Source organism: Rattus norvegicus, chromosome 1 (assembly GCF_021556685.1).
Source record: "Rattus norvegicus strain SHRSP/BbbUtx chromosome 1, alternate assembly SHRSP_T2T, whole genome shotgun sequence".
Taxonomy (NCBI): Eukaryota; Metazoa; Chordata; class Mammalia; order Rodentia; family Muridae; genus Rattus; species Rattus norvegicus.
In genome coordinates this window covers 194,316,159-194,340,678 of record NC_141534.1, presented here as the reverse complement: position 1 = coordinate 194,340,678, position 24,520 = coordinate 194,316,159, and the positions used below count along the sequence as shown (strand labels likewise).

Here is a 24,520-nt window from a genome sequence, read left to right as displayed (position 1 = left end):
GGTGGGTTGGAATGGAGACCCCTGGGGCCTCGAAGGGGTCCAAGAGGAGGCCGGATACCTGGGTACCCTCCCCTCTCCCTCGCGGCTTCACTAGTCCCGACCCCCTACCCCCTCATTACATAATTAACTCCTCGGCCTGATTGATCCCTAGGGCTAGGACAGGGACGCAGTTTGGCGCTTCCGGCCAGCTGGTCTCCGTTCCCACGGTGGGGGCAGACCGGCTAGGGGGCAGGGGTGGTTTCTGGATCCTGGCACCGAACCTGGGATCTCGGATAAGACCCTAAAGCCCCAGACTTTCTGGAAGGTGACCCCTCCCTTTTCTTCACTTGGAGTACTAGCCTTGTGAAGTGAACGTGAGGACAAGTGCAGTGACGGTGTCTGAGCTAATACGCCAGACACTAGACATCTTCAAGAGACCGCAGCAGAGGACTAAAGCCTAGAGTCCTCCCCGGTTTATAGTCTTGGAAAGCCTCCACCAAGTCTCAAAAGTTGAGGGGCGTGCAGAGATACAAGTCGTGGTATTTCGGGAAAGATGCAAAGTCTCACGCCGAGACCACTTCAACTACATTTCCCAGTAGGCACTGCGCCAGTCGCACGCAAAAACCACAGACAAGCTGTGTTGGGGTCCCTGGGAATTGTAGTTCAGACCGGGGCGGCAAAGCCAGAGGTGGTCTTCCCTGAAGCTTGCCCCCCCCCCCCCAAGGCATTAACACCAAGACAATCACAGGCAAGACGTCAGGAGCTAGACCAGTTTGGTCTACTGTTCCTACTCTATTCCCCATACTGAGGCTCTGAATGGAACCAATCTACAGGGAAGGAACTTGGATTCCAGGTCCCTTTTCTGTATTCCATGTGAACCAGGGGCTGTCTCCATTCCATTGTTTTATTATTTACAAACGCTACAGAACGAGAACAGACACACTGCGGGTAAGAGGGATCCAGAGGGAGGGATTCACAGAAAGATGGTGCACCGGGGCCATGAGAGCAGCACACAGGCCATATCTATGGGACAGGCAAGACAGGAAGGGGTTAAAAAAAATGAGATCCAAGCCAGCCAGATCGCAGGGAGGTGCCGGGGGTTACAATCCCCCTCCTTGTCTCCCCCCAAGGTCACAGTGCATGCAATAAAATATATGTACAGGAGCTGGATCCTTCCCCTGTGGGGGCCCTGAGGGTCCAGAGCTCCCTTCAGGAGGAGCGAAACCAGTGGCTCCCCCTGGCGGCCAGGCCAGGCTGAAGCCACATGCGTCAGGAGCTAGGTCAGTCCCAGCCGTTGTCTTTGATCATGTGGTTGAGTTCAATGATGTACTTCCCCTCCTTGTATTTCTGGCTGCTCTCAAAGGCTTGCTCCTGAAAGGAGAGAGAGGGCTGCCAGTCACAGACCAGACTTCTACCATGAGGCAATGGGGTTTGGCAATGCAGATAATTGGTCTTGTTTTATGTATGAAAAAAACTGTGGCCCAGGGAAGCTCAATACGGGAAAAGAGAGAACTTGGACCATGGGTATTTCTGAAATTTGATGGCAGCTCCAATGGGGAGGATATGGAAGTACCTAGAAGATTTCATAGTCCAGGGATTACAAAACTAAGGGCCATTTCAACCTACAGGTAGTTTTGTTTAGACAGCAGAAAGCTTAATAGAGACAACTTTAGGGGCTGTGGAAGTTTAGCCTGTTGGAGGGCATGGATTTACTATAAGCACCACATTAAAAAAATACATTGAAACGTACAACTAAATGGTACACATACAGACTCACTCCGTTTTGCCCCCACCCTGCTTTCTCTACCCTAAATCTACGCCCATTTATAAATCCACAGTATCTGCTTGGCCTTCTAGACATTTGAAAGAATTTGTTGTTATTTTGAGACAGGGTCTGCACAGCACTGGGTGTCCCGGAGCTCACTAGGCTGGCCTAGAACTCAGAGATCACCTGCCTCTGCTTCCTCAGTGCTGAGATTAAAGGCTCGCAGCTCCACATACTGCTGATATCTGAGTTTATAACCTGGTCTAGGCTATATTTTAGAAGTTTCAGAGGGGCCAAGCTACCTGTCCAGAGACACACAGCAAATCTGTGGTAGGGTCAGAGGTAAAGTCAGATTAGGGCTGTTTCTCCCTGGGGTATCCAACTCCCAGAGACACACCAAGTGGCCAATTCCCTACACACTCCCCAAATGTATAGGGAATAACTTTGCTACAGGTAATCTGATCCTCATAGTGATCTTCTGTGCCAGGAGGTAGCTTGATGCTCCCATGCCAGGTGAGGAGATGAGAGGAGGTTGTGAAATCAGAAGCTGAACAGCATCAGAAACTACAAGAGCTGTGCAAAGACCTGCAGACCTAATTTCTACACTGCTACAGAGTCTTAGTTGTGTGATCTTGGGCAGATGTCCTAGCATCTTCAGACCTCCTTGTCTTCTGTAATAGATTCTGCCACCAGACTAGTTGCAATGATGGAGAGGCTACATGCTGTGCCAACGTACACAGCAGATATGCATTTGATAAATGGTGATTTTACTTGTGACTAATCATCTAGGATAGGGGTGCTAATCCTTTAAGGGAAGAGGAACAGCCTCAAAGCCCTGCAGAATGCAATGGACGGACACTGGTCACTGGGGGGCGGGGGGGATACAGTTTGTGCTGGGCCATTGGCAAAGGCGTATGCTTTCAAGGAAGAAGGGATGAGGTTAGGTCAAAGGCCAGCCTAGGGTCAGAGCTCAAACTCACATATTTCCAGCCCAGAGTGGTCTTGCAGTTCTCGCAGTGGATGTCAGCGACAGCATGAAGACCTGTCAGCAGCACCCGCTCTTCTGCTGGCCCACAACCCACATTCACCCTGTGGGGACAAAGGGTAGTCCCAGGGAGGGTCTCAGCAGCCCAGAGCCCCTCCTCTAGCTAGCATGTTCAGTGTCTGGTCTTAGCCTCTAAGAGGAGCCTGATCATGGCTTCCTGTCTGAAACGAGGGGGACTCTGGGAATATCGACATGATGTCAGGGGTCACAGGTCACAACAGAGGTCAGGAAAAGAAAGGAAGGAGATGGATACTCACACAGAGTTGAAGAGGTAGGCACGCCCCTGACTGCCCTGGAAGGACTGGAGGGTAGTGGGGAGACGAGAGGAGGGGGTTAGGGCTATTGATGGGGAGTTGCCAGGCAGCCCATTACCATTCTAGACTAAAATGTGGCCCCCTTACCTTGGAGATGAGGTCGTCGTGGTTGGCCAGGTGAGCACGGCAGTGGGCACAGCTGTACCTCCGGTGACAATCATCCAAGTAGGCCTGAAACGTCTTGGGCTTTGAAATCCGCACCATGGCGGGGGCCAAGGGCAGTGGCCCCACGCGGGGAGCGGCCCACGGGGAGCAGAGGGAGCCCAGTGCCTGCCAGGAAGGAGAAGTGGACTGTCAGGACCAAGGCCACACACATGTAGACAAGCCCAGAACTATGGGGACTCTGTCACACTTGGCTGCTCTCTCCTTTCCCTAGAGCCAGCAGTCTCACCAGGGACCAGAATCATCTCAGCTTTGACTCACTGAGGAGGCCTCTGGTTGCATCAGCGGGTAAACTGAGGCTAGGAGGAGCTCTAGGTGAGTCACCCACCTGCTTCTGGCCTCACCCCTGCTGAGCTGGCATCTGAAACGGGAAGAAGGGGCTTCAGAGTGGATGGGATGCCAGTTTTCCAGTTTTGAGGGAGCTTGGTGGGGGGGAGATAAGAAACCGACTGGTCCTTGGGACCCTATTTGGACTAGTGATAGGGCAAATGTGGGGTGCATGGAGTTCGCTTCGGGAAAGGGTCTCTCACCTGGGAGGCTGAAGGCCTCCCCAAAGGAAGAGGGTCCCCTAGGGAGAGGAGGGGTTTTTTACCTGCAGGCGATGAGCCTCATCTCCGCTGAGGGAAATCTTACCTGCATCGCCAAGCCTTACCTGAGACCCCGGGGCTCACCTGGGACCTGGGGATGGGGGCGTGCGCGGGGGAAGGGGCAGTCCTCGCTTGCGGGGCGGGGGCGCGGGCGACGCGCAGAGACGTCGGTCCAGGCCTCACCTCGCCTGGGCGCGTGGAGGGCCCGGTCCGCGGGGTGGCCTGGCCTGGGAGTGGGGGGCGCTCCTGATGGGCGCCGTCCCCCCCGGCCCGGTTCGCAGCCGCCTCGACTTGTTTACACCGAGACCAGCTGCTGCCGCGGCTGCGGCGGGAGGGGGAGGGGGCCGGCCTCCTGTCCCGGCGGCCGTGGTGGCCAATCGGAGTACCGCATGCAAATGAGGGGGCGCGTCATACGGCGGCCAGCGCAGGCTGAGCTGCCCTTCCCCCTGCTCCGGGCTCCCGCTAGCCAGCTCGCCCGGAAATGCGGCTGCAACTCGCAGCCTAACCCAGAGGCTAACCCGGGCCTGATTGCACCTCTGGTGCTCTGCTCTCTCTGGTGCTCGAAGAGACAAGGATCCTAACCTAGCATGGGGTTAGTAGGAGGGTGTTGTCTGTATGCAAACCCCTGAGAAATTGCCTCCGTTTATTCACCGACCATCCTCACAATCCTGTAGTTTCTCCTTTGACCAGGTTCTGAGGTTTGGAGAAGAGATCCCCTCCAGAGATTATCCAGATGGTAAGAGTTAAAGTTGAAATTCGCACTTTTCCCAAGCACGTGGAACAGGGAAGAGCTAAAGGTGTCCTTTTGCTTTTAGACTCCCAGGAACCAAAGCTTTAGAAAGCTCTATGAGCATCACCTGCTTCAGGCATTCTTTGGTATGCCTGGCCTCCAGGTTTCTGTAGTTCTGACTGACCCCAATGAAAATGTCCGTTTAAACGTATGTCTGGTATACCTAGACTTGTGTTCACTGTTGAGTCCCAGTACTCAGCAGGCTTGAAAAGTACTGCACTGGGAATATTCATTAAATGAATTAGGTTCCAATGTTGGAGATCAGGAAGTGGACAGCAAGTACCTGGGGGAGCCTGTGAACTCACCCATGCCTGCATGCTGCAGTTCAGTGCATAAGGTGACCAATATCAGTAATGTGAGGAAAGTCAAGTCCCTTGTATGCCTGGGTCTCTTAATGGTTTCAGGAAAACCACTCATCTCCGGATCTCTAGAGACCAGGGCCAGAGCACTTGGGTTAGCATGCTTCAGAGTGGAGGCCAAGCTGGCACAGGGTGTGGTGCCACTCTACTGGGTCTGGAATGCAGTGGAACAAGAGGGCCAGCCGACTTAGGCCCCAGGCTTTTTTTCTGGAGGGGTGTCAGTGAACAGGGTCTCACTTTGTAACCCTGGAATATAACTCACAGAAACCCTCCTGCCTCTGCCTTCCAAGGGCTGAGGTTAAAGATGTTCATCTGTAGGCCCAGCTTCCCCCAGGCTTTCTTGATCCCCACTAAGATGCTGTGTGCACTTGCTTGTAGTATGTATTAACCCAGAGCTGCGTTCATGGTTTGCAAGCATTCTACCACTGAGTTACAACCCCAGCCCATAATGTGCCATCCTTATAGCCTTCAGGATTGGCCCTCCATCCCCTTGCTCTGTGAACTATGTTACTGACAAGAAAATATTTATTTATTTTTCCTTAAGAGAAAGACAGGACAGGGCCTCAGACTGAGGAGGCTGAGTCTCTTTGTTCCTGCTTGTCCAGGTAGTGTCTTAGGGCTGTGGGGTAATCAGTCATGACGCCATTGGCTCCCAAGCTGAAGGCCACTTCAAAATCTGATTCTTCATTAAGGCACCAAAATAGCACCTGAACAGGGAGAAAAAGAACAGGTTAGTTTTCCGAACATCAACCCAAAGCTTCCTTTAACATCCAGGAGGTGGCAGCCCCTCCTTCTGCACAGACCTCCCAGCACTGGTGTCCTTGAGCTGATAGTTAGCTTTTTAGAAGTTTCAAAATTGGCTATTAAACACAGCTACTATCAAAACCTAAATATATGATCTTAGAGCCAAGTGTGGCCGTGCACGTTTGTAACTCTGCACATGGGAGGCGGAGCCAAGGGGATGGAAAGTTTGAGGCCATCTGGGCTACACAGAGTAGTGGCCAGCTGGGGTTATATAGCAAGAGTCTGCCTCAAAAATAAATACATAAATCATATAATTACGTGAACTTGCCGCTGAATGGTCTCAGAACTCAGGACGCAGAGGCAGGTGGATCTCTATGAGTTCTAGGCCCAGTCTATATAGTAAGTTTCAGGCCAGCCAGAGTTGCACAGTGAAACTTTGTCTCAAAACAAACAAGAAATTCTATTAAAAACAAAGGTAAAGTAGTGGTACCTGTTTGTTTTTATAGCACTGAGAGGCAAGAGATAGAAGGGAAAGGGATTCAAAGAGACCTTGTGTTACACAGGGAATGCAAGGGCCAGCCTGAGCTATGTGAGCCCTGTCACAAACAACCCAAGATCTGGGGCTGTTGTTGTTCAGTGGTTTAACGCTGGCCGCCTATGTGCAAAGCCTTGGGTTTGATTCCTAGTACTACAAAACAAATGGACCAAAAACACACTCAAGGGCCAGTGGCATGACTCAGCAGGTGACGTCCCCTGAGGACCTGAGATTGAGCCCCACAATCCACGCGGTGGAAGGAGAACTGACTCCTGCAATGCACGCACCCTGTGACCTCTACATGCACAGCGCGGGATGCGCGCACGCAAGCGCAACACACACACACACACACACACACACACACACGCATGCACACACACACATATTTTTTACGTTAAGTACTAAAGAGCCCATCACTAATTATTCTATAATGTCTTATGGTCTCTTCTCCTCTCCCCTCCTCCCTTCTCCTCCCCATTAGGGTCTCATGTAACCAAGTTGGCCTCCAACTCCATCTAGTGGATGATGGCCTTGTGGGCTTTGTTTTTTTGTTTGTTTCTCATTTGTTGTTGTTCTTTTTACAATTTATTTGTATTTATTTTAAAATTTACAAAAAACTTAAAGAAGGGGCGATGGGGAAAATTTTGTTTGATAGGTATGAGTGACTTGCAAACAGGGATGTCTGTGGTACCACATGCAGGTCTAGTGCCAACAGAGGAAGGACGATGGCATCTGACCCCCTGGATGATTGTAAGCCAGTGACTATGGGTGCTGGGAACCAAGCTTGGGCCATCTAGAAGAGCAGCAAATGCTCTTAACTGATGAGCCATCTCTCCGCTCCCTTACCTTTGTTTGCTTTTGGAGTGCTAGTGACTGAACCCAGAGCTTGGGGCTGCTAGACAAGTATTCTACCAAATGAGCCACAACCCCAGCCATTGGCTTCTATTTTTCTTTTTTTTTAACAATTTGATTTTATTTATTTATGAGGGGGCGGGTACACATCACAGTATACACAGTATGTGGGTCAGGGAACAGCTCTTAGGTCATCAGGTTGAGGGCAGAAGCCTTTAGCCACTGAATCATTTTACTGCCTTCCTTGTTTGCTTTATCTATGTTGTTTTGAGGCAGGGAGTGTTACTCAGTCCAAGCTGGTTTAGAACCGGCCATCTTCCTGCCTCTGTTTTCCAAGTATCATGTGTATGGGCTGCTGCACCTGGCTGACATGGTGGCTGTTAGGGTTTCCATGTCTGTGAAGAGACACCATGGCCAAGGCAACTCTTACAAAGGCAAACATTTCACTGGGGCTGGCTTATGGTTTCAGAGGTTCAGTCCATTATCATCAAGTATACAATGGGCAGGCCCTCAAAGCCCAACTCCACAGAGCTGACAAGGCCAGGTCTACTCCAACAAGACCACACCTCCTAACAGTGCCACTTCCCCTGGGCCAACCATATCCAAGCCACCACACCTGGCATTTTTATAACAGGAAAGTCACTGGATCTCTGGATGTCTTAGTTTAACAAATGAGAGCCCAGTCTTTAAACGTGAAGAGATCAGAGGTGTGAGAGGGCTGGGAAGGGAAAACCTCCCTGCCTTGCCTTAGTGATGCCAGACACAGGCAGTAGTCAAAGCCTCTCTCTGAGTTAACCCTTCCACCTGTCCCCGCTGCTGTCACCCATGTTGGACTCCTGTCAATGGCAGTATCAGGCTCCTATAGACACTCTCTGTCTACCCACTACCACATGCTCTCCATGTTATACACCAAGTGACTTTACTCGATGAATTTATCTGGATCAGGTGTCCTGTAGACTTTCAAAAGCTTCCTTCCCAAAGCTCAAAGGTCATGGTCCTATTAGACCTGAGGCCAGTGGGCCTAACTGACCTCTACTGCACTCAGCCTAGGGAATCCACCCAGCTCCTCTGAGCCCAGCCTCTTGCTCCTCCAAGCTTTAGCCCTGTAGATGCCAGCCTGTGATGTTCTCCCTCTCCCCAAGGTCCATCTCCCACCGTCATGGCCAACAGTGCTGGGTCCTTCCTTTGCTGCAACATCAAAGCACATGTGGGGCTAACAGGCTTCATTTCTTTCCCCACATTTGATAGGAAGCTCTCTTCCTAGGTAAACGTCTGGAACCCTCTCAGTGAGGCTTGTTAATTAAATGTCTTATGTCTGGGGCTGGAGCAATGGCTCAGTGGTTAAAAGTACTGTCTGCTCTTCCAGAAGACCTGGGTTCAAATCCTGGCCCCCATATGGCAGCTCACAACTCACTTGTCTGTAACTCCAGGATCTGATGCCCGCACACAGGACAAACGTGCAGGCAAAATACCAATGCATGTAAAATAAAATTACAAAGTATTTTTAAAATATGACCCAGGTCCAGCCAGGCACAGTGGTTCATGCCTGCAATTCCACTATTAGGGAGGCGGGGGTAGGAGGATTGCCATGAGTTTGAGGTCAGCCTAGCCTACGTAAAACACCAGGGGCTGGAGAGATGGCTCAGTGGTTAAGAGCATTGGTTGTTCTTCTAGAGGACACTACTTCAATCCCCAGCTCCTACGTAATGGCTCACAACCATCTGACACCCTCTCCTAACCTCTTCGGAGACCAGGCACACACATGTGGTACACAGACATATATGTATGTAAGATACCCGTACACATAAAAATAAGACAATAAAAAAACAAAAAACCAAAAAAAAAAAAAAAAACCCGAAACCAAGCCAAACCATGGTCAGGCATGGTGGCACAACCCCTTATTCCCAGCACTCAAGAGACAGACAGGTAGCATGTCTCAATGAGGACAGCTTGATCTACATAGCAAGAGTTATATGGTGAGACACTGCCTCAAACAAAACAAACAAAAACAGAAAGTTAAAAAAAAAAAAAAAAGACAGCCAGGCAATGGTGGTCCAAGCCTTAGAGGCAGGTGAATGTGAGTTCTAGGCCAGCCTGGTCTACAGAGTGAGTTCCAGGACAGTCAAGGCTGTATACATACACAGCAAACCAACCACAACTGGGGCTGTCAGCAGAGCCCAGTGTCTACATGGCAGCTCAGAACTATGGATCTAAAACCATCTTCTGGCTTCAGCACCAGGCCAGATGTCATTCAGGCAAAACATTTTATTACACATAAACAAAACAAAACAAAACAAAACAAAAAAACAACAAACCTAAATGCCTTCACTACGTCCATGAATCATAGTCAGGAGCAGAGCAAGAGAGTGGGCTGGGTCTGGCTTCTCAGCAGGCCACAGCATCCTGATCAGTGGCTAATGCTTACCGATCTCTGATTAAGTACCGTGTACACATCAGAAAGGTCTGCAGATGCTTAGTCTCTGCATTTTATGGGCAAAGGAACTGACACTCAGAGGTGTCCCAGGATGATGGAAACTGCTCCCAGGTGTGCACTGTGAGCCAGCTCCTCGCTGGGGTAGTGGCTGAGTCTCACCTGTACCCCTCGGTCCTGCAAGTATTGGATCAGACTTTTCCTCATGATGGCCCTGGGGGACAGATGGGGACATCAAAGGCAATAATACAGGGATGAGAGGGGACAAAGGAGAAGGGCAGTGGCAGGTCCCTGTGTGGACCCTCCACCCAGCAGCCCTGCCAACCTCACCATTTTGTAACTGTAGCCGACAGTTTGTTCATCCATCCACAGGAAAATGGAAAGTAAGTCCTGTGTAGAGAAGGGGCAGAGTCAACTCCTTGGTATTCTCTCTCCCTCTCTGTCCCTGTCTCTCCCTCTCTCTCTCTGTGTGTGTGTGTGTGTGTGTGTGTGTGTGTGTGTGTGTGTGTGTGTGTGTGTGTGTGTGTATGTATTGGGGGGCGGGGCTTTGCACACAGGGCTGTGGTGGTAATGGTTCCTTCACCTTGGCCGAGCCTGAAGAGGCTCTGCCTAGTGAGATAACACAACCCTTAGTGACAGCTGACTGTGTCCTGGAGTCCTTGGTTTCAGAGCTTGCCTTTCTTCCCATCTTAAGGACAGGGAACTGAGGCTTAGACACCAACACGTTGGAGGTCAAAACTATATCCATGAGGAGCCTGGGACCAGCTTGATTCCAGAGCTAGATTTCACAGAAGTTCTCCTGGTTGAGTCTGGGTGAGGCTTTTAAAATTTTTGGCTTTTCAAGTCAGGGTTTCTTTGTGTAGCCCAAGCTGTCTTGGAACTCTCAAGCTTAGAGATGTCCCTGCCTCTGCCTCATGAGTACTAGGATTAAAGGCGTGTATTACCACTGCCCCTGCCAAGGGTAGGTTTTTTTTTTTTTTTTTTTTGGTTCTTTTTTTCGGAGCTGGGGACCGAACCCAGGGCCTTGCGCTTCAAGGGTAGGTTTTTAAGAATACTGGAGTTGGTCCAGAACTTGCAACCCTCTGGCCTCATCCTCTCACAAGTGCTGGGATTGCAGGTGTGTGCCACGGTGCCCACATTTGGCCAGCTTCTTCCGATGAGACAGTGCTTACTAGGTTGTTTACATGTCACAACTTATCCTATCTACTCCAGGGATGATTTTGGAGCAGCGCCCTAGGTCAGGCACCAGAGTTTGCCCAGGCTCTGTATTTCCAGCTGTGTAACCTCGGGCAAATCACAGAAACCCAGCATCTCTGGTACTAACGGGGGCGGGGGCAGGGGGAGATTATGGCTCTACCTTCTGGGAGAGGCACTGTAAGTAAGGTAAAGGTTACATACCCCACAATATGTGAAAAACGTTCACCCCGTGTAAAATACTGCAGACACACAGCTTTGGAGTCGGACCGCGGGGCTGCAGGACTGCGGGGCTGCGGGGCTGCGGGACTGCGGAACTGCGGGGGCTGTGGGATTGCGGGGCTGTGGGACTGTGAAACTGCAGGACTGGCTCGCTTTCCTGAGACCCACATAGTGGAGCCAGGGCTTTGGGAACAGTCCTGGAGAAGTTGTCAGAAAGGGAGGAGGCAGGCCCAAGCTGAGCAAATATCTAGTTCCTAGTATAGCCTCCTACAGTTACTTTGTTAACAAGGATAATGTAGGGTGGGCTAACTCACTTGAGAATGAGAGAGCCAGGCTGTTCCCCGGAGGGCCTAACCGAGGCATGTCAGGTCTTTTTTTTTTTTTTTTTTTTTTTTTTTTTTAAGGTTTATTTTATTTATTTATATACTGTACACTGTCACTGTCTTCAGACACACCAGAAGAGGGCACCAGATCCCATTACAGATGGTTGTGAGCCACCATGTGGTTGCTGGGAATTGAACTCAAGTCCTCTGGAAGAGCAGTCAGTGCTCTTAACCTCTGAGCCATCTCTCCAACCCCGTCAGGTCTCTTTACTAGGCTGACCAACCCTACTACAACTTCACTGACCAGAGAGAGGTTTCCATCAAGGTTTGGATGAATTTCTTCTAAAACTTCATAGAGAAATTAGTCTGCAAGTTGGTGTGTGTGTGTGTGTGTGTGTGTGTCACAAGCCCTTTAGTGTTCATGAATGCCAGCAGGAGCTGTAGTGGTGCAGGCCCATGATTCCAGCATTGGGAAGGCTGAAGCAGGAGGATTGAGAGTTTGAGGCAAATATACCAGGCCTTCTCTATGGCTTAGTGCAGTGGTTCTCAAGCATCCCAATGCTGGGACCCTTTCATACAGTTCCTTACATTGTGGTGACCCCGACCATAAAATCATTGTCATTGCCACTTCACAATTATAATTTTGCTACTGTTATGAATTTTAAGTATTGTGTCTTCCAGTGGTCTTAGGCAGCCCCTGTGAAAGAGTTGTTCACCTCCAAAGGGGTCTTGACCCACAGGTTGAGAACCAGTAGCTTAGAGGACAAAAGTCCTTGCCACGAAAGCCCAGCAACTTGAATCCAATCCCTAGGACCTACCTAAAGGCAGAAAGGATGTTGTTTCTGGCATACACACACACACACACACACACACACACACACACACACACACACACACACACACAGAGACACCACGCGTACATACGCACACACACCCCTCTGTAACAAATTAAAAAAATAAAACAGGTGGTGACTCAGTTGGTAGTGTCCCAAGCATACACAAAACCCAGTGTTCAGCCTCTAGCACTGAATAAAACCAGGTAGAGGCAGGAGGATTAAAAATTCAACGTCTTTCTTCTCAGCTACTTCGTTTCAGGCCAGCTTAAGATACATAAAATTCTCTCAATAAAACAAAACAAAATAAAAAAGAGGTCACTATCCTCTTTAAAGGGTCTTGGGATTGGAGAGATGTGGAGTGGTTAAGAACTCACTGTTCTTCCAGAGGATCTGAATTTGGTTCTAAATATTCATGTTGGGTGGTTCACAACTTCCTGTAACTCTTGTTCCAGGGGATCTGACATACTCTTCTAGCCTCTCCAGGGAACTGCACACGTGTGGCATACACCTGCACAAACACACACACACACACACACAGACACACACACAGACACACACACAGACACAGACACACACACACACACACACACACACACACACACATATTTAAAGAACCTGGAGGACTCTGAGGAAATGAGGAAACTGGGGATCTCGGGTCATTGCCACACAAATTCTGGGCAATGTGCCCTGAGCAGAGAGGTGCCGAGCCCATCTCACCACTGGTACCTGTTGATGATGGTGGGCAGGAAACAGAAGAAAAACTTCTCAGGGATGGAGACAAAAGGCAGTAGCCCCAGGTAGTAGAGCAGCAGTATCCAGAATGATCGCCATATTGTGAAGGCCGTGGGCATCTCAGGGTTCTGGGAGGCAGGGGGAGAGGTGAGAAGGTGACCCATCTGTCTGTCTGCACCAGAGACAGCAGAGAGGTGGTACTCGCTGAGAGGGTCAGGGCCGGACATCACGGTCACACCTTGAACAGTATAATGGTTACTCTGTCCACTTGATGGGCCTAAGAAGTAGTACTAGGAGATTGGTGAGTTATACCTGAGGGCACGCCTGAGGATGTTTCCACAAAATTAGCTATGGGAGAAGGCGCCCCCTTACTGTGGGCAGTAGCTTTTCCGTAGGCTCGGAAGGAGCTTGTAGGGGAAGAAGCAGCCTGGCATCTGCTCCCAAAATGGTATATCCTGTTCTCCCCACCTCCCGGGCCCAAAAAAATGGGGAAGAAGGAAGAAGTCAGCCCAGGCGTTATCTCTGCTCCTCCTAAGCTGTTGTTGAGCTCTCTTGACCTCTAGCTTTGGGCCCAAAGTGATATGGGTTAAAATCTCTGAACAATGACCCGTGAGGTATGGCTTGAAGTCTGTCACAGTAGCAAACACCTGACCAACAGCCAGTATGGGAGGCTTCCCAAAGCAGGCCTCCTGGCAACACCATGCCAGTACACAGTTATGTCTGACTTTTCCAATCCTGCTCTTGGAGACCATGCTGAAGGCTAGTTCCTGGGGCCCTTCCTTGGGCTGGGGGTGGCCTCTAACCCCACAACAGAGAAAGAGGGACTCACGGCAGCCTTGCATCTCTTCATGATTGAGTTCTTCTCTGAAGTCCAAATAGTAATCTCGTTTCGGTTAAAGCGCCTCGCCATGTTGGCTACCTACAGTAGAGACAAAGGCAGGAAGGGAAGCCAGGCCTCTCTTGGGCCTGGCCTCACCTGCTGGGCACAAGGTACTACCTTGTGAATGAGTTCTTCATTTTTTTCTTTGATCTCCAAGCACATGGGAGTCCTTGGAAATTTCTGGAATACATCCTCCAAACTAATCATGTGCCGGTCTGACCCGTGAGCAAAATGGCCTGGGGGGGGGGTGTCACAAAAACTGGGGTCAGAGTGGGATAAACGGGCTAGAGGGAGGGGTTTAATGAGCGTATATGAGAAGGCGGCTAGGCAGTGCAAGGACACACACATCCTACCTGGCGAGAAGTAAATCTCCAGTTCTTCCTTGTAGAGGGGCAGTTGCTGTGGAGAGCAGAGAAGCATCATCAGGGTGCATGTGTCTAAGGGTGGCAGCTCTCAGGCTGAGGGGCTGCAAAACTCACCGCAAAGTCCAGGGTGTTTATATCCTTATTTAGGCCTGACTGGCGGGACAGGTTTTTGTCGTGTGACACTACCACCACGCCATCTCGGGTGAGCTGGCAGTCAAATTCCAAGAGATCTGCTCTCTGGGCCATGGAACTATGGGAGCAAAGGTTGGTGGGGGGAAAGGGGACAAAGGAAAGACCAGGGCATGTAGTGGAGGGGAAATACTGGCACAGAATTTACGGTGGGACATGTGACCCCCATCTACACAATTCCAGGGCTTCTAGATACCCGACTGACGAAGCCGGTAAGTAGCAACCCTGGTTGCCCCGCAGAGCACAACCCAGGACCCCACAACCTTACATGGGACTTGCTGGGGCTTGGACTCACTTCTCTATTGCCTCCATGGTGTTCTCCAGCCGCTCCCCAGACCCTGTGGAAAGCAGTTTGGGTGGGTTCCTGGGACCTGGCTTGACCTTCCTGCCTACCTTTCTTCCTGATGGTCATCTGCTTGCTTTAGGCTTCTTCTCTTCCAGTCAGCTGAACTGGCCTCTGCTTCCGTCACATGCCCTCCAGTTGCCGAGACTCTCCTTACCTCGCTCTTGGTTTAACATTCACTCCTGCCCTGCACCTTGACGATGTGCTGCTGCCCACCATGGCACCTGTCTGGTTTGGCTCACTCTATCCTAAATGGATTCCATCCCTTCCACATCCCTGACTCAGCTCACCTCCACGGTGTGCAGCCAGGCGGATGGAGAACCCTGGAGCCCAGGGTGTGTGCAGCAGGTGAGGTCGGCGCAGGAAGAAGATGGAGAGAATTACATAGCTGCCCAGGGTGGGCAGAACGAAGTACACGAGGGGGATCATAGCCTCGCTCCACAGCAGGCTTCTGTCAAAAGCACTGCCTTCCCAGTCCCAAAGGGCTCTGATGCCTGGGGCCGAGCCTTCCTGCTGAGCCAGTGTAGGCTGGCTCCACCACGGGGCAGCACCACGCCCATGGACCTGCTGAGCCTGCTGGGTGCTGCTGGAATGTGGCCAGACTGCAGTATGGCCCAGAGCTGGGGCCAGGCGCAGGAACTGAGGCAGACAGCCCTGGGTCTCTCGTTCAGAGACCCCAACACCCCCTTCTGTTCTTGACCCTGTGTGTGGGGGATTAAGCAGCCCAACCCCTACCCCCTAGTTTTTGGATCTCTCTGCCTCCCATAGGTATTCGTGGACAGAAACTTTAATTTACTACCTTTGCCACTTCCTAGGAATTTGGGGATGTGTAAGGTGCCCCTGAGTCACCCCAAATCACTCCAGGCAGTTAAACAGGAAGCTCTTAGGGAAGACAGTGACTAAAGGGAGACTGACCCCTTCCCAGGAGACTGGCACTCCTTAGACCCAACCTCATCCCTGGCGAGCTGGAGCCAAAGACTACCAGGACCATGTGAAGGCCGGGCTGGAGGTGGGGCAGTAATGGGTGCAGCATGTTGGTCGCGTCGGCATACACAGACAGAGACAGAGCCATCCATATACACATCTCTATATTTATATATTAGATACAGGCACAGGGAGGTGGGGAGGGGCACGGGCTCTCCACGGGCCCCGCCTCCACATCCAATCACCCACACACAGAAGCAGCAAGGGCGTTACATGTGGCAGCTTGAGAGGGAGAGGGTTAGGCCTAGGCCTGGCTCCTCAGGGAAACTAGCCCTTGAGATTTAGGAATGTTCTGTCAGGGAAAATGGGGTGGGGTTCCAACAGGATGAGTAGGGCAGAGCTTAGCCTACTCAGTGCCCTCCACCCCTCTGTAGCACAGGTCCTAGGGCGGTCATAGCCCTTCCATTCCAGAACCGTCTACCAGAGCTGGGGCTAGCAGGGATAGATAAAGACACAGCAGCAGAGATCAGCTCTGGGACCACCTCATCACTCAGGTCAAGGGGAGATGGGGCAGGGGACTGGAGTGGGAGAAGCCTGCTTGAAGCAGGAGACCCCAGCAGAGTGAGAGGGGGTGGCCAGGCCCACCCTTGGTCCAGCCTGGGCTGCCGGGGTCCGGGTTGAGCAAAGTTCATTTTCTAACAATCTGCAGAGAAGGAGCAGGTAGGAGCAGGACCTGAAGAAAGAAACAGACAGAAAAGAACTGTCATTTGGGTGAGCCTTGACTCCAGTGCCTCTGGTCTGTCAAGTTTTGTGGGTCATGGATTCCTTATCTGCAGTTAACAAGAGCAGCCACCAAGTGCTACAGTGATTACGGGCTCCCCTCAAAGTCATCATGGTATACTCTGCCCGAAAGGCCTGGAGTGGCTCCTCATAAGGGGAGGATCCCTCACCTTTGGGTTTCAGTGGATGCTGACAAGTGGGAATTGAATGGGGCTGGAGGGTGTGTGGTCACATGTGACTAGCAGGCTCTGGCCCTTTGTTGCTACCACACATGTATTAGATGAGGAAGCACTCAGGCTGGCCAGCCTCTGAACAGGATGTGGCTATGCAGAGGCATCAGGAACCACTCACCAGGTCCAAAAGGACAGGGGTGTCTGTTCTTGTTAGGGGGCCTCTGGTGCCCCTGGCTGGAAGCGGGCTGTCTCTTGGAAGATCAGCTCCTTCAGCCGCTCCTTGGGGAGATCATCCAGCTCCATGTCAAAGGTGAATGGCTCCTCAGCCACTGGCTGGGGGCAAAGACAGTAAGGCACAGGCCGGACACTGGGAACACTAATTCCCCTCCCAGCCGCTGGTGGCCGGCTTACTTCATCTGTCGGATCATAGTACTGTTCCAGGTAAGGGTGAGCCAGTGCTTCCTCTACTGTGATGCGCTTGTTTGGGTTAAAGGTTAACATCCGGTCCAGCAGGTCAAGAGCTAAGGCAAGGCAGGGGGCAGCAGTCAGGAGGAAGGCAGCTCCACAGACATGCCCCGTCCAGTGCCTAGGGGCCTATTTACTGAGGCAGGCGTTAGCGTCACACACCCTTCTTGGCTGCTGGGTTTTAGCCTACCCCTGGCCCTCTTTCTCACTCACCTTTGGAGTCAGATTTGGGAAAAAGCTTGGCCCAAGCCACCTTGGTTTTAGAGGGCAGAGACTGTAGGTAGTTTCGGGCCTTCATGTTAATGATACAATTTAGGTCCTCTTGGGATGGGGAACCCAGTATACCTGTGGGTAAACCAGTTGTCTTGTGAGAAGTCAAGTCCTCTTTCTGGGAACAGGTCAGGAAGCAAGAACAGGAGTCCAAGCCTAGCCACCACACTCCCCATCTACCCACTGGGTCAGTGACGAAGAGCTGAGAACCAGGGAGTCCTGGACTCAGATTCTGGCTGCAGTCTTCCTTAGGTGTAGGGCTTAGCCTTGCTTCTCCCAGCTTTCAAATGGGAAGAACACCTTACAGAAATACCGTGAGATGCTGGAGAGGCTCCACATGTGGTACCCAAGTCTCGACTTCCAGAAATGTCACTTCTGATCCGCTAACCCCCATCCCTCTCAGCCAGACAGGCCCTTTCACCTAGAATGTGGTTGAGCTGGTCCAGGTAGTGCTTGCCGGGGAAGATAGGCCGGTTGGAGAGCATCTCAGCCAGAATGCAGCCCACAGACCAGATGTCAATGGATTTGGTGTAGCCCTGGAGAGGAGAATGTGCTGAGCTTCCTGGCCAGCCTTATCGGGGCCACTCCTGGTATCTGGGATAAGCACTATAACCAACTTAGGTCTAACCCAGCAAAAGGCAAAGCAAAGGACAGAGACTAGGAAAACTCTAATCTCTACATCTTGCTAGAGCCCGAGGGCCCGAGGGATTGTGCCAAGGTCCAGGGATAGCTCTAGGACTCCCTTGCAGACGTGGGTAACTCTCCTACCTTGGAGTTAAGCATGATCTCTGGGGCTCGGTACCAGCGTGTGGCCACATACTCGGTCAGAAAGCCAGTGTGGTCGTGCTCAGGGTCAGCAATCCGGGCAAGGCCAAAATCACAGATCTGGAATCAAACCCAGGTTACTGAGCTAGGTGCCTAAGGCCTCCACAGCCTAGTTAGTGCCCCTGCCCTGCCTATTCTGTTCTTGCTTGCCATGTTCCAAGGCTGCTTTTGCTGGCCACCCAGAGGCCCCAGGAGGAGAGAAAGAAAGAGAAGCAGACATTTAACCTCTGACCTTAAGGTCGCAGGTGGTGTTGATAAGCAGATTGGAGGGCTTCAGGTCCCGGTGCAGCACATTGGCCGAGTGTATGTACTTGAGGCCCCGGAGGATCTGGTAGAGGAAGTAGCAGATGTGGTCATTGCTCAGCTGCTGGCTCTTTAGCAGCTTGTACAGGTCCGTCTCCATGAGGTCCTGAACAATGTAACTGAGGACGCCTCCAGAGACCCCCACGTTGGGGGGAGTAGGAGACACTTCGTTAAGGAAAACAGGCTCTGACCTGGTCGTGTATTCCCTTCCAGCTAGGGTCCCTTGGCCTCATGAGCTTCACAAGACTTGGAGCTGACAGTGTGCAAGGTACATCTATTCTGGGCCCTCAGTTTCTCCCCTGGGCAAATGAGGGCTCTGCTGGATGGACAGTAGTGGGAGAACATAGGAAGAACGGGAGGGAGCTCTGAGTTAACCCACTCATGCCTGAAGTCCTCATGTTGCTGCCACAGCTCGATGTTCTTAACCTGTCCACACCACCTCAGTCTCCTGACAAGCAGGGAGAGTAACTGCTCTTCAGAGGGTGCTGTGAGCATACGATGCACACGGAGAGCGCTCAGCAAACAAGGAGCAGTGTTGTTACTCCATGGGCAGAGCCATGTGGCCGCTGAGTGGGTTAAATGAGATAATGCACGAATACCATCTGGCACACAGTGACTGTTTGCTTAAAAATAAATGCCTGCCTTGTGGGGATGATTTGTGCCAGGAAAGTGAGGAGACACTCCCCACCACAGTGTGCTCCTACAGAGAGCTTGACCGTACACCAGAAGGTGGAGAACTGAGAGTCCTTTTATACTTGAAGATAAAACAAAGACTAAACACAAACAAATGTCATCTGGCTTATCTTTGGAAGAGTAATCAGGAGCTGGGCAGAGTATGTCACTCCTACAACCTCAGCACTTGAAGCAGAGGCCAGAGGCTTGCCTAGAAGTTTAAAGCCAGCCAGGTCTACAGAGTTAGCCTGAGGCCAACCAGGGATACACAGTGACACTTTCTCAAAAAATGAAGTCTGAACTGTCTTCCACAGAAGACATGTGAGAGCTGGGGCTGGTGGCACCCAGGATCTCTATGAGTTCAGGGCTAGCCTGGTCTACATAGGGAGACCCTTTCTCAAAAAGAAGAAGAGAGAACAAGCATATGCAGATACACACACATGGACCAACCCTGCCGCTTTACAAATGTGGAAGTCCGGAGGTGCAGAGACCTGCTGAAGGTCATGCAACAAGACAGGAGTAGTCGATTTCCTGTGGTCAGAGCTGCAGAGGCTGCAGAACAAATCCTGGGATCGGGAGGGGTGGGTAGGGAAGAGGCCATGGGTGCTACAGTCTACTAGCAATGGCGCCAAGCAGGAAGTACATGTGGACAATGAACTAAATGTCTGAACTAGGCAAGCAGTGTCAAGCAAGGGCAACAAGGGCTGGACTACCTTTCCTGGTCAAGGTACAAGGCCGCAGGTAATCAGGGTGGGGCTCTCAGAAGAGTGGGAAGGCTCCAAGAAAGCCAACTGGGGAAGAAGAGGAAGCAACAAACAGGAACAGCTGAATTTAGGCTTTCTTCTATAGGCAGACTCTCAGGGCCCCTCGTCCTTCCTTGAGCCCCTGGCTAGACCAGGAGTGCAAAGGCGTGGCTCCGCCCTGTGAGTCTAGGGTCTTCAGGTTCCTCCTCTTAACAATGCAAGGTGGTGTGAAAGCCTCCACCCTCTCCAGGTTGGAGAAAGTATCGCCCCTCCCCCACAGAAGGCCCAGCAAAACACAGAGCCTCAGTTTCCTCATCTTAGAAATGGACGCGGTAAAGCTCATCACACAGGGAAGCTAAAAGGTTGAATTAGAACCAAAGCGCTAGGCATGCCCAATGCCGGTTTTCTTCCTCGCTTTCAATCCAGTGTGAGGTCTCTAAAGAATCGTGAGTCTGTTGAGCAAGAAAGGGCTGTGGGCAGAGACTGGGTCATGTCACAGAACTGCAGATGTCAGAAGACAAAGCTCCCATAGAGATGGTTTGCCCAGCATTCTCCCCTCCCCACACACCATACTGGGGCACAGAGCAGAAAAGGATGTGTTCAAGGCCACTCCACTTGGCTGCAACAGACCAGGATCCAAGGCCTGCCAGGGTGCTCTTCTGCTCCGTAGACTCTCAGCTAAAAAGTTACTTTGCTGGGTTTTTAAGTTTTTTTTTTTTTTTTTTTTTTTTTTTTTTTTTTTTTTTTGAGGGTGGCACAACAGACGACAACAGAAAGCAAAGCCAAGCTCCTTAGCCTCGCTCTGGAGCTGTGGCTAAAGGATACACATCTCTCATGGCTTCCAGGGTGGGTGCTCTGAGGATGTCTCGGATGCCTATGACATTCTCATGGCGGAATCGCAGCAAGATCTGGATTTCTCTCAGCGTGCGCTGACAGTAGGTTTGATGCTCGAAGGGGCTGATCTTCTTGATAGCCACTCTGGTCTTGCGCACGTGGTCATATGCTGAGCTGAGAGAGCCAGAGAGATGTGTGGCCTTACAAAGGGGGAATCCAGGCCTGGTGGCCCCACCCAGGCCTTGGCAGGGACCGGAGAGAGCAGGAGAGGGTTCTGGCCAAGTGTAAACAATGCTGGCTCCTTCCTGCTGTGAAGGCCTGGAATCTCCAGGGGGAAAGCTGGGGACCAGCCAGGCAGCCTTTCAGTGACTTCACAAACAGAGGAAGAGAGTGGCCACTCACTGACTTCCTTTCTCCTGGACCCTCTTACATTGTAGTTGCCCTCACCCTCCTCCCCTTTCCTGAGCTGGACTCTCTCAATCCAAGACAGGTCCAGGGGATGGGAGTTAAATGGAGAGAGTGGATGAAACCCAGAGGATTCAGTAATGGGACAGGGGAAGAGATAAGAAGGGGTAGGTCTGTCTCCCGGTGAGGTTCCTGGGTCAGAGCTGTTCCCATAGGAACAAAGGCCCAGAGCACAGAGTGGGGCAGCGAGAACTCACAAACCTGTATCCCACAAAATAAGGCACATTCTAGAGACCCCTCCCTACTTTGGGCCTCTGGCAAGGCCAGGGGCAGGGGTGCAAAGGTTTGCCCCACCCTGAGCTTTGCTCTGCTCTCTCAAACTCTGTCACAACCTCATCAGGGGGGAACCAAGGCTCCCACTACCTGCTTATGGGTCTCTCACTCCCCCTTCACCAAGAATAGTCATCCTCTTAGCTCCACCTGTATCTCTAGGGTCCCCCAGGTGCCCCTCCCTTAACAATACAAGGTGGCTTCCAAGCCTCCAACCCCCCTTCCCGGAGAAAGTAGCTCCTGGTCCCCCAGAAGTCACTGCACGATCCCTCCCCTGCGACACTCCCCGGACCCCATGTCCCGGGCACGCACCTGCTGTCCCCGCTCTGAAGCCCCCTCCTGGGACACCCCCTCACCTGACCATGCCGTACGCGCCCTCGCCGATGTACTGCAGCTGCGTGTAGCGTGGGCCCACGTCGAATGGCTGCCCCTTCACCACCTCCACCTCCCCGGGGACCACCGGGACGACCCCAGCAGTTCCCCTGGGCTCCCCGCCCCCGCCCCCCGGAGCCGCCGCCGCCGCCGCCATCTCCACTCCTCCCGCCTCCCCCCGCTGCCCCGCCCGCGGCCCCGCCCCTCCCTGCCGCCCTGTCACCGCGGGGCCGCGCGCCAGGCTCCGCCCCCGCCCCCGCGCGCCCCGCCCCCGCGCCTGCCCGGCGAGCCTGCGCGGGCCCGCGATGTCACGTGGTCTACTGAGAGCGCGCCCGGCTTTCCCGCCTAGTTACGCTGTTCCTTCCTTGCCTTGGCCACTAGGGTACTTTAGTCTGCCTAGAGAGTACTGCAGCCCCAGGGGCCAGTGGCCCTGAGTGATGCTGAGGGAACCCACCCCTAAACTTTGGAGACCTGCCTCTCACTTTTTGTTTCATTTACGCAGACAGTATTAATCCAGGCCAGCCCCAAAGGTTCTATGTGGTGGAGGTTGGCCACATCCTCCTACCTTTAGGCCTGAGCCATCATGCAGATTCTGGATGTTAGGCAAGAATCCTATCACTGAGCCACATTTCCATCTTCTCTCTCTCTTTTTTTTTCTTTTTTTCTCTTCCTTCCTTCCTTCCTTCCTTCCTTCCTTCCTTCCTTCCTTTCTTTCTTTCTTTCTTCCTTTTTCTAAGAGGGTCTCTTGACATGGAACTGGCTGTCCTGGAACCCACTATGTAGACCAGGCTGGCCTCAGCATACTAACTCCCCTGTGCTGGGATTAAAGACTGTATCACAATGCCCAGATTCCATAATTTCTTATTCGTTTATTTGCCACATTTATTAATTTTGTGTGTTGGGGCATGAGTATGTCACAGAGCCTGTGTGGAGATCAGAGGATATCAGATTCCTTCTGCTGTGCAGGTCCTAGGTATCCGACTTGGGCTGTCAGACTTGGTAGGAAGTACCCACGTTTGCTGGGCCCCCCTGTGGTGGTGGTGGGCTTATCCTAAGTGTTATAGTGAGGAAGCAGTCTGAAGGGTGGTGGATGGCAGGCAGCACTAGAAAGCTGTGAAGTCAGGTATGCTCCTGTGAAGAGGCAGGCCTGCAGTGGGCTCAGGTGTGTTCTGAGACCCAGTGTTACTGCCTGGAGGACATGCAACCCAGCCCACTTCATATGAGAAGGAGGGAAAGGGTGATAACTGTGAACAAAGATAACTAAATCAATTAAAATGTACAATCTGTTTCTCTCTCTCTCTCTCTCTCTCTTACACACACACAGACACACACACAGACACACACAGACACAGATACACACACACACACACACACACACACACACACACACACGTGCGCGTGCCAAACAGCAAAATCAAGACCCTGGATCGAGGCTAGTAAGATGGTTAGGTAAGCAAAGATGTTACCATAAGAATGCTAAAAATTTTTTTTAAAGATTTATTTATTTCATGTATGTGAGTACACTGTAGCTGTCTTCAGACACACCAGAAGAGGGCATCAGATCCCATTACAGTTGGTTGTGAGCCACCATGTGGTTGCTGGGAATTGAACTCAGGACCTCTGGAAGAGCAGTCAGTGCTCTTAACCGCTGAACCATCTCTCCAGCCCCAAACCATTTTTTTTCTTTTTTTTTTTTCCTTTTTCTTTTTTTCGGAGCTGGGGACCGAACCCAGGGCCTTGTGCTTGCTAGGCAAGCACTCTACCACTGAGCTAAATCCCCAACCCTCAAACCATTTTTAAAATTTGTTCTGTTATTTAATGTTTGTGGCTGTGTTGTATGTGCGCATGTGTGAAGGTGCTGTGATCACAGGCCTGTAACATCATACTCAGTTAAGTCCAAAATTCGTACTGACAGGGTTTGGCCCTGGGGGTAGGGAGGGATCTGTATGCTTAGCAAAGCTAGAGTGGTGGTGGTGGGGTCATCAGATTCGGAAAGTTGGATAACCTAGAACCAGGCATCTCCTTAACCAGCAGCACCCACAGGAGTTGGACCTGCCCTGACCCCCAGGCAATCAGTGGACCACTTGGCTCCACATCTGTGCAGGTGCTCCTGCGTGCCTCATGGCCCTACACTGCTGGAACGCTAGTGTCGTTCGAAAGGAGGGAGCCTCGGTGGAGAAAATGCATCTGTAAGGTGTGGCTGCAGGGCATTTTCTTAACTGCTGATTGATGGGGAAGGTGTGGGGGCACCCCTGGCCTGGTGGTCCTGGGTTCTATAAGAAAGCAGGTTGTCACCTGTTTAGGTCCTCGCCTCTCTAAACTGTCATGAAGTTAACAATAAAGTCTTACTGCACACCCTTGCATTCCTCAGCCCTCTACCCCTGCTCCCAGCAAGGCCTGCCGGAGTTTAAGAGTCTACTTATTTTCCCCTTTCAGTCTTCAGTCTTTAATAACTCCGTGTGATGCTAGCTTTTCTTTCTTTCTTTTTTTTTTTTTTTTAAGATTTATTCATTTATTATATATAAGTACACCAGAAGAGGGCGTCAGATCTCTTTACAGATGGTTGTGAGCCACCATGTGGTTGCTGGGAATTGAACTCAGGACCTCTGGAAGAGCAGTCAGGTGCTCTTAACCACTGAGCCATCTCTCCAGCCCGATGCTAGCTTTTCAACTTGACGCAAGCTAGAGTCATTTGAAAGGATGGAACTTCAATTGAGACAATGCCTCCACGGACTGGAGAGGTGGCTCAGAGGTTAAGAGCACTGACTGCTCTTCCA

At 51.6% G+C, this 24,520-nt stretch overlaps 3 protein-coding genes across 17 annotated transcripts; all 3 read right to left on the bottom strand.

Annotated features, from left to right (window-relative positions):
* Positions 1 to 869: 869 nt before the first annotated feature.
* Positions 870 to 4,162, bottom strand: Ypel3 (yippee-like 3). Of its 14 annotated transcripts, none has more exons than XM_087659663.1 (6): positions 3,937 to 4,151; positions 3,527 to 3,626; positions 3,191 to 3,373; positions 3,047 to 3,090; positions 2,725 to 2,833; positions 870 to 1,350 (listed from the first exon to the last, which is right to left on the bottom strand). In XM_087659663.1, the coding sequence occupies exons 2-6, from the start codon at positions 3,545 to 3,547 to the stop codon at positions 1,261 to 1,263; spliced, it is 447 nt and encodes a 148-aa protein (XP_087515789.1). In that variant the 5' UTR covers positions 3,548 to 3,626; positions 3,937 to 4,151; the 3' UTR covers positions 870 to 1,260. The 14 variants fall into 14 exon arrangements, with proteins under 14 accessions (XP_087515789.1, XP_087515805.1, XP_087515791.1 ...); XM_087659679.1 differs by having other exon boundaries at positions 3,594 to 3,626; XM_087659665.1 differs by having other exon boundaries at positions 4,036 to 4,151.
* A 1,346-nt stretch (positions 4,163 to 5,508) lies between these two features.
* On the bottom strand, positions 5,509 to 15,076 carry Gdpd3 (glycerophosphodiester phosphodiesterase domain containing 3). Its single transcript, NM_001305187.1, has 10 exons — positions 14,938 to 15,076; positions 14,600 to 14,642; positions 14,230 to 14,365; positions 14,104 to 14,149; positions 13,868 to 13,986; positions 13,700 to 13,789; positions 12,865 to 12,998; positions 9,894 to 9,953; positions 9,726 to 9,777; positions 5,509 to 5,708 (listed from the first exon to the last, which is right to left on the bottom strand). Exons 1-10 carry the CDS (start codon positions 15,074 to 15,076, stop codon positions 5,565 to 5,567), a joined length of 963 nt encoding a protein of 320 aa, NP_001292116.1. The 3' UTR covers positions 5,509 to 5,564.
* Positions 15,077 to 15,717: 641 nt separating this feature from the next.
* Mapk3 (mitogen activated protein kinase 3) lies at positions 15,718 to 21,934 on the bottom strand. Of its 2 annotated transcripts, NM_017347.3 has the most exon segments (9): positions 15,718 to 16,304; positions 16,703 to 16,857; positions 16,936 to 17,045; positions 17,203 to 17,334; positions 17,681 to 17,795; positions 18,028 to 18,144; positions 18,317 to 18,506; positions 20,628 to 20,810; positions 21,728 to 21,934. In NM_017347.3, coding segments are annotated over 8 exon segments (1,143 nt in total). In that variant the 5' UTR covers positions 21,901 to 21,934; the 3' UTR covers positions 15,718 to 16,304; positions 16,703 to 16,734.
* Positions 21,935 to 24,520: the final 2,586 nt, after the last annotated feature.

Coding starts and splice junctions, on each gene's coding strand:
- Gdpd3 (NM_001305187.1), bottom strand. CDS start 15,076: ATGATCCCCCTCGTGTACTTCGTTCTGCCCACCCTGGGCAGCTATGTA. Junction 13,987..14,103: donor GGAGATTTACTTCTCGCCAG/GTAGGATGTGTG, acceptor CCCCCCCCCCAG/GCCATTTTGCTCACGGGTCA. Junction 12,999..13,699: donor TGAAGAGATGCAAGGCTGCC/GTGAGTCCCTCT, acceptor CCTGCCTCCCAG/AACCCTGAGATGCCCACGGC.
- Ypel3 (XM_087659663.1), bottom strand. CDS start 3,547: ATGCAACCAGAGGCCTCCTCA. Junction 3,374..3,526: donor TGCAACCAGAGGCCTCCTCA/GTGAGTCAAAGC, acceptor CCTTCCTGGCAG/GCACTGGGCTCCCTCTGCTC. Junction 1,351..2,724: donor CCACTCTGGGCTGGAAATAT/GTGAGTTTGAGC, acceptor CTCTCCTTTCAG/GAGCAAGCCTTTGAGAGCAG.
- Mapk3 (XM_087584692.1), bottom strand. CDS start 21,900: ATGGCGGCGGCGGCGGCGGCTCCGGGGGGCGGGGGCGGGGAGCCCAGG. Junction 18,507..20,627: donor CTGGAAGCCATGAGAGATGT/GTATCCTTTAGC, acceptor AGGCGTCCTCAG/TTACATTGTTCAGGACCTCA. Junction 17,796..18,027: donor AGATCATGCTTAACTCCAAG/GTAGGAGAGTTA, acceptor TCTCCTCTCCAG/GGCTACACCAAATCCATTGA.